We start from the raw sequence: 8,072 nt of genomic DNA, 5'->3' as shown, positions 1-8,072 counted from the left end.
AATTCCATTACTGGGATTATATCCTAAGAACCCCGAAACACCAATACATAAGAACCTACACATCCCAATGTCACAGAAGCACAATTTACGATAGCCAAGTGCTGGAAGCAACCTAAATGCCCATCAGTAAATGAATGGATCAAAACACTATGGTACATTTACACAATGGAATTCTATGCAGCAGAAAGAAAGGAGCTCCTACCTTTTGTGACAGCGTGGATGGAACCGGAGAGGATTATGCTGCGTGAAATAAGCCAGGCAGTGAAAGACAAATACTATATGATCTCACCTTTAAGTGGAACCTAATCAACAAAACAAACAAGCAAGCAAAATATAACCAGAGGCATTGAAATTAGGAACAACCTGACAGTAACCAGAGGGGATAATGGGGGGAGGGAGGAAGGGTTTTCAGGAACAACTATAAATTACACATGGACAAAACCAAGGGGGGGTGTGGAATGAGGGGAGGGAGGTGGGGATGGCCAGGGTGGGAGGGGAGTGGTGGGGGGTAAATGCAGACAACAGTACTTAAACAACCATTAAATAAATAAATAAATAAATAAATAAATAAATAAATAAAACCAGAGATAGAATCTAGTGTGAAATGTGACCTTGAGTCAACTATAATGACAACATAAGTTCACATTTTTCAGCACTTATTGACTTAATGCAAGTCTTCTAGAATCTCTCCACCTTCACAAGAAATCTATTTAAAAGATGCAGAATATTTTATTCAGACTTTAAAAACAGAGAGAGAAAGAGGAGAGTTACTCATATTTTACATTCAGCTGGAGGGGCACACTATAAGCAAAAGTGATAGGGTTTGAGGCCTCACACTGATAATTTCCAGCATCTTCTCTTCTGACAGGGTTTATGGTAAGGGTTCTGCTTTGCCAGGACAGCTTCATCCTCTCTGTAAGTCGCAGATTCATGCCATTGAAGAACCACTGTATGGAGATTCCCTTTGTGTAGCAGGTCAAGACCACGGCATCCTTATTCTTAGTGGCTGTGGTGTTGCTGGCTACAAGGATGGCCATTATCACAGGCTCTGTGGGGAAATAGAGGATGTGAATGATGGAGAATGAACATGAGACATGGAGTTATGCTGTCTTCTCTGAGATCTCAGCCTCTCACTGCCTACAGTGAGCTCTGTTAAGTTCGGCAAAGGATATTTTTGATCTCTGTGGTGGGAAAGCAATCTTTATTCAGGGGACAATGTATAAGAATAGAAAGGATAGTCATTTCCTCCTGACCCCGGACCACCCTCTGATGACCTCTCACTTGTTCCTTCAGGCATTACTTTAGCACCAGCACTTGAAACCCCTTCCTAGCCCACATGTCCTATAACCTATCATCAGGTAAATTTTTCTAAATGTTTCTGAAAGGAAAGAAAAAGCAAATCAATAGAAAAAACATCCAGATGTATGGAATTGGAAGGCTCACACCATTCCACATATTTGGTAAAATTACTATAAAAAACAATGTCATTTGTGCATAAATTAAATAATTTATTCTAGAATTTATGTAGAATTTCAATGGATCCCCCACATGGTTGCAATGATGTTACAAAAAAAGAATAAACCTGGAGGTCTCACACTTCCTCATTTCAAAGCTTACTGTGGAGCACAAGTAACCAAACAATGTGACACTCGCATAAAACTTCTATTTATCAAAAGACAAAATGAAATCCTTTTGAGAAAAAAAAAAAGCCAAGTAGATCAAATCCTAAAGCTAAGAACTAAAACTACAAAACTCTTAGAAGAAGATATAGGGGGAAGCACTATATAACATTGGATTTGGCAATGATTTCTTACAGATGACACTAAGAACACAGGCAAAAAAAGAAAAAATTAGATACACTGCTTTTTGTCAAAATGAGAAACTTCTGTTCATCAAAGGACAAAATCAACAGAGTGAAAGGTGACCTGTGGAATATAGAAAATACTGTGCAAATCATATGTAAGATGAGAAGTTAACACCCCAAATAGACAAAAATCACCTACAACTCAAAAACAACAAAACCAAATAACCTGGTGAAAAAATGGGCAAAGCACTGGAATAGACATTTCTCCAGAGAAGACATACAAATGGCCTATAAGCACAGGAAAAGATGCTCAACATCACTATCATTTGGAAAATGCAAATTACATCTCAAGGCCATGCTGTTGGTGATGTTAGGTAAAGTAACTGAGCTGTGCAGGTAACAGAACGTTGCCATATATGGTACCTTCGATTCTTCAAAAGGCTTCACAAGTCAGAGTTGGAACCTCTCACCTCTCAGCCAACTTGAGTCCTTAAAAGAATAAGGCAGGTCTGTGTATCACAAGACAAATGCATGGGAGTCTGAGGGCTCAGAGAATGTATGACCTTCCGCTCTGTGTCTAGGGGAAAGTACAGACTTTCTCAGAGTTCCGTTAAGTATCAGGGTTGGATCAGGGAAAGGCATAAGCCTGGCAGGCAGAGACTACTGCACACTTCTTGTTTTTCATTTATCAGCTGACTTCCTCGCTGACCAAGGGTCATTTCTTCAGGCTGCACAGCCCTCCATCACCCAGATGAGGTGTGTTTCTACTAGGCACCATTTCCCTAAACATTCTATGGATGAGTTTAGGCAGAAATAACACATACATATGGATCACAAGCAAGCTGTTTGTCAGTTGGGTATTCAAGCACCTAGGCAAAGAGGCTGACCTTCTTAGGTGAGTGTGACTGACAAGAGTCAGTGAGCCAATAAATGATAGACCCGAGTCCAAGAAATGAGCTTGAAAAAAAGTGAAGGGGCAAGAAGCTGACTATGGCAGCAGAACCATGTGATAGGCCAGTAAAATACTTCGCCTTCTCCTGAGGGCAGGTGAGGACTTTTGGAAATGCAGAAGGGGAAATGCAGAAGAGCATGGAGTTGATGAAATTCTCGTTCTTACAAAGTATTTGTGTTTGGTGGTTATGAGATAAAAATTTGGAAAGAATTTAAAAGTATTTTCATATGTGAAAATTATTATTAATACCCTGGTGCCTAAGGCCAATTGCAAGAGGAATATTTCTTCTGGTTCCAGTCCCTGAAGGGACAGTGAACCTGTCCTGTGCATCTAAGATTCCCAAAACTCTGCATCAACCTTTCAGTCTTGGAAGAAATTTTCGATTGTTTATTCATTCATTATTTCAACCAACATTTATTTCTTCCTAATTCATCAAAAGCAACTGTTTTTTTCACCAATGTTGGTCCCTGTACTAGCTGCAAGTGTAGAGAGTGGAGTGATAAGGCAAAGTTTTGTTTTTATAAGGAGTGAAAATGACACAAACACATCAGGAAAAAAATTAGTGATTTCAAGTTTAGTACAGGAAGGCGTGGCCTGACCACCTGAGGGCAATGCCTGAGTGTTCCCAGCACTGATTCTGAGGATTCCTGCAGGTTCTAGAGTAAAAAATAATTCTCCATTTATTATCATTCCCCAGCCCAGAATCTATCCCTCTGAGCTGAGGAAGCTTAAGAAGAGAGCATCTCAACCAATGATTGGCCTAGCAAACCACAGACATTAATAAAATCCCAAGTTGGAAGAAGGGGTGGGGCTATGGCTGCAGACAGACCTTGGGTGACCCTGATGAGCTTCTCCTCCTGGTCTGTGTGACTCTGCTTTGGAGACTGTATCTCCCTGTGCCTCAGTTTCTTTTCCATGGAGGAGGATGCATATTTGGCTGTCGGGTGTCAGTGTATTAATCATACAATATACACAGTATCTGACCTTGAATCTTGGGATAGGGCAACTGCTCAGACAAGACGCATCTGCTATTGATTGAATCCCAGAGATGATTCCCTTCAGCTGATCCCTGGTGGACACGGAGCTGCCAGGAGCATCTTTTCTCCTCAGTTTCTCCCTGAAGATGCTGACCTCTCTATGGACACCCCTAAGTCCCCCAGAAGAGTTGCAGGATCCTTGCAACTCTAATGATGCAGGATCCTTGTCCATCTGTGCTCCCCACCCACAGTGCCATCCCTGCTCAAATGTGGTTGTAGGGGCTGAGCCCTGGCTGATGACCAGCTTAGGAGACCTGTGGCTCAGGCACCCTGGGAATTGCTGCTCCCAATCAGCTCCTTTAAGGAAGCCAAACTCAACCTGACACAGGCTCCCCAGGCTCTCTGGAGCCAGGAGCTCTGGAACAGGGGTCTGGAGAGTGGCTGACTATGCTGAGCTGTTGTGAGAATTCCAGGGAGCTCCTCAGGCCAGGCTATTGTGGAGCCCTGCAGGGTCATCTCAGGGTCAGGGTCAGGGAAAGGACCCTAAGGGGCCAAACTGAGACTGGTCTCCTCCCCCTGCTGGGTTACTCTCATCAAAATGGTCTTTCTGTCCTCACTGAATGTCATCAGGGTAGAATCTGGGAAGGGGACAGAAATCTTGGGAAGTTTGTCTCCACTGTATCCTGTCAAATGCCAGAACTTCACCTGGGAGGTGATGCAGAGGGGGATGGAGGCAGAGTCTAGGTCTGTCAGTCTTGAGTGTGAAGTAGAATTCACCCCCACCCCCACCACCGACACCCAGAGGTCAGAGAGGAGTCACTCACCAAACACACGGAGGCGACCAAATCCTATTTCTTTTATACGATTTTGAAGATGCACGACGACAGTGTAGTATCCTGCATGCTTTAAGGTGACCTTCTTAATCAGCCTGGATCCTTCGTTGTCTATTATTTCTCGACCGCTAAATTCAGGCCCCTTTCCCAGTTCTTTTTTGTACGTTACAATAGCTGCGATATAACGATTCGGGTTCGCCCCTCGTCCTTTGTACCAAATGATGATATTCGCATTCGGAGGCTTGTCGCGCATGCGCAGAAGCACATCTGCGCCTTCGGCAGCAGCGGTTGACACAATAGCGAGTTGAGCAGAGGTGGGCGGGCTCCAGAAGGTTACAAGTGAAACTAGGAGAAAAGAAAAAAAGTGATTAATATTTGCGTGTATGTAATGGACTTACGAGATGAAGCCCTAAATCCTGAGCAAGCCTCTTCATCTCTCAGCTTTGGTCTGGGTGTGAGTGTGAGTTTGTGTGTGTGTCTCTTGTTGTCCAGGTCAGCAGCATGGCCACTTTTACTTCAGAACCTCTAAACCTGTTATTTTTTTCTGTTTCCAATACACTTGTCCAGCTGTCCCTTGGCTCACCCCCTCACTGCCCTCAGGCTTTTGCTGACACTCAGGGTGTCCTTGGCAGACACCTCCTTTTACCAATGTTTGCGAAGACCTCTCTGTACTCTGTTGTTTTCATGACACTTGTGGGGACCTGACATCACATCCACATCTTTCCCTGCCCCTCTCCTCTTCACAGAACTTGAGCTCCATGAGCGTGTGGGCCTGTCTGATCCTGCTGAGTCTCAAGTACTTTCTGTAGGCTGCCAACACCTGTGAATGAATGAATGAATGAATGAGTATTCTCTGCATCCTTCCTTTTCTGTGTTGAGCTCACTCATTTCTGAGGTTGGCGGTAAGGCGATGCTCAGCATTCTTGATTAAAATTTCCTTTTGTTGCCTCACATAAAATGTTACTATTATTATCAACAGTTTTGAAAACTCCATACTCAGTGATGAATAACTTAGAATGAACAGCCATTGAGACTTTCCTGTTCCTCACCACTTCCAGGTCATGAGATCTTCCTGCTGCTGTTTCCCCTTCTTCATCCCAATCTCCTCTTTTGCCCTCTCCCCTGAGGTCCTACAGACGCCCTCTCTAACCTCTGAGTGCTGTGTTCCACAAGAGATTTCAACAACTTTGGTCTCCCATCCTCCAGTCCACCCCCCAGGGATTGTCCCTTTTTTACCAGTCAGCAGTAGCCCGTGCCAGAGGACAAATTTTCTGCAAGTGCCAGCTGAGGGGGAGTCCATAATGTCTGCTGACTGCTCCATTCACTCCGCTGCAAGAAGAGCTTGAGGTCCAGTAAGACTCACAGGCACTTCTGTACCCACTTGTGGGATCTGCTGTCCCTTCTCCCTGCGTGCTAAGCCTTTTCCTGGGGCAAGTTTGCTTCCCTGGCTATAATGAGCCAGGGGCGGGGCCTGTTCCCAGGACTCTTCCTCTCCTTTCCTTATTTATGCTACTACAGCTGTGCCTTCAATTTTGTTTACCTTTGTGTACATTTCTGTTCTATGGAAATGGCTAAAGACCATGAACACACACACACACACACACACACACACACATTCACAACCTGTGTTACCTCTGTCAGGTACACAGTAGCCTCTTTGTAACTCCCCCTTTTTTTACATTTCACATTTTCCTTCAGGGTGAGAGTCCTGGATGGACCTCGGGAAAACTTGCCACAGGGATTTTGTCACGCCCTCTGTGCATCAGATCAGCTGTGAAACTTTGCAAAGATTGTGATGCCCAGGTCACATTTCAAAATGCCTTTACAGAAGGTGCCCATCAAACTGGATGCCCATCAATAACGAGATACTATGATTTGAATTTGGCACAGGAGTGTCTCTAGATCCACCCCCTGTGGACATGGAGTGTCTCTAGATCCTGGTAAAGAACAGATCCTGATTTGGCAGGTGTGCAGAAGATGAGACTCTGTATCTGACAAACGCTCAGCAGAGGTTCATCTTATTGGTTTGTGGATCTCACTTGCAATAGCAAGTATGCTGGGGACACTTGTTTCCCTGAGAGGATGACCCACTCACACTAGCACTGGCCTCTACTGTGTCTTGGTCTTGTGTATGTCAGCACCACACAGAGAGTCCCAGGAGTCCCCAAACCTCAGTAATATTTCTGTTTGTGACACAGAAACCCAGCTGAGAGCCAGGTCTTCCCCACATTCTCAAATGCTCTGAGAAGGTTGTATTTCCTCCCAGCAGGAAGGTCACAGACAAAACTCTAAAGGTAGAAGTGGTAAAGCTGGGTGATAATTGCAGAGGGGACCCTTCTTCTATCTCAGGTTTTCAACAGACTGGCCTCTGCTTCCAGAGACAAAGACACAAAAACATAAGTTTCAGTAGGACCTGCAGTTTGGCGTGTGAAGTGGGAGGTGTCCTGCGTGTCCCAGGAAGAAGGAAGTGTGGTGAAAGGTCAGGAGCCTGCGGGCATCCAGGTTCTCAGGGCACATTTTCAGGTAGACCATTCCTCTCCATGTCTGTTTGTCAGGCTCGTCCTTGTGCTCACTGATTGTTGGGAAAACCTCTGGTCTCTGCCTGGGAGGCTTTCTTGCGCTTACTCTGCCAAGCCCGCGGATGGTGTAAGGCATGGCATAGGGAGCAGCAGAGCAACCCCTGAGAGAGGAGGTGCTCCTAGGCCCTGTCAAAGTAAGAAATGTCCAAACATGTAAACCACTTTTGTAAGTGTATCTGAGACAAACTGACATCATATTTGTGAGATCAAGTTCTGAAATCTTGTGAGTAACGCAAGTTTTGAAGCTTATTGTACATTATAAACAGAGGAGAAGAAAAAAGTTACTTGAAATCAACTGAGGTAAAAGAAAACATAGCTGGGAAATCTCTAGAACTGGATAAAAGGCAAAATGATGAAATACATTTTTTTGCAATAGTGGGAACATGGTAATTAACATTCACAGCACATACACAGGGTAGGCAGGAAGCCAGAGAACACGAGAAGCTCTATGGTCTCCTATTCTGGAGCCAGGCCTCTGCCTTTCAATGGTTTAACAAAGAAAACTACTCTAACCTGTTGGAGGTACATTATCCAAGATGCCTAAACAGGAGACAGGGCTCACTGAAGGTGGTCTGGCCTTTGCTGAGAAAGCTCTATGCCTGGGATGTAACTATCTGCCATCACCTGCCCAGTTAGGAATTTCTGGTCACAGCATCTTGTGTGGTTACTTTTGCTCACTGAGCTTGTCACGTTTATTGCATGGCACCTTTTTCTGTTCCTTTTTTTGTTCACAGTCTCACAAAGGAACATGTAGGACAAAGTAGCAAGAGGGAGGGGCTCAGAAGGGCCTTTAGGGCAGGGCATGAATAAGGTTTCTTCTCTACCCCTGAGTCAAAGCCAGGGTTATGCATGAGTTCCCTGTGTTGTCTGTGAGGCTCAGTGTCACTCTTTGGAGGGAAGATGAAGATTTTCCACCAATGCAGGTGC

General features: G+C 44.6%; 1 protein-coding gene across 1 annotated transcript; it reads right to left on the bottom strand.

Moving 5' to 3' along the window:
• Window positions 1–639: 639 nt before the first annotated feature.
• LOC114510856 (carcinoembryonic antigen-related cell adhesion molecule 21-like) lies at window positions 640–5,935 on the bottom strand. Its single transcript, XM_028529345.2, has 3 exons — window positions 5,803–5,935; window positions 4,558–4,911; window positions 640–1,048 (listed from the first exon to the last, which is right to left on the bottom strand). Exons 1-3 carry the CDS (start codon window positions 5,885–5,887, stop codon window positions 768–770), a joined length of 720 nt encoding a protein of 239 aa, XP_028385146.2. The 5' UTR covers window positions 5,888–5,935; the 3' UTR covers window positions 640–767.
• Between the last annotated feature and the right edge of the window lie 2,137 nt (window positions 5,936–8,072).

The sequence above is a fragment of the Phyllostomus discolor genome, chromosome 12 (genome assembly GCF_004126475.2).
Source record: "Phyllostomus discolor isolate MPI-MPIP mPhyDis1 chromosome 12, mPhyDis1.pri.v3, whole genome shotgun sequence".
Lineage (NCBI taxonomy): Eukaryota > Metazoa > Chordata > Mammalia > Chiroptera > Phyllostomidae > Phyllostomus > Phyllostomus discolor.
Note: the sequence above shows the minus strand (reverse complement) of the source record. Positions and strands in the feature narration are given on the sequence as shown.

Coding starts and splice junctions, on each gene's coding strand:
- LOC114510856 (XM_028529345.2), bottom strand. CDS start 5,887: ATGGAGCAGTCAGCAGACATTATGGACTCCCCCTCAGCTGGCACTTGC. Junction 4,912..5,802: donor GCACGGGCTACTGCTGACTG/GTAAAAAAGGGA, acceptor CTTTTCTCCTAG/TTTCACTTGTAACCTTCTGG. Junction 1,049..4,557: donor TGGTCGCCTCCGTGTGTTTG/GTGAGTGACTCC, acceptor ATTTCCCCACAG/AGCCTGTGATAATGGCCATC.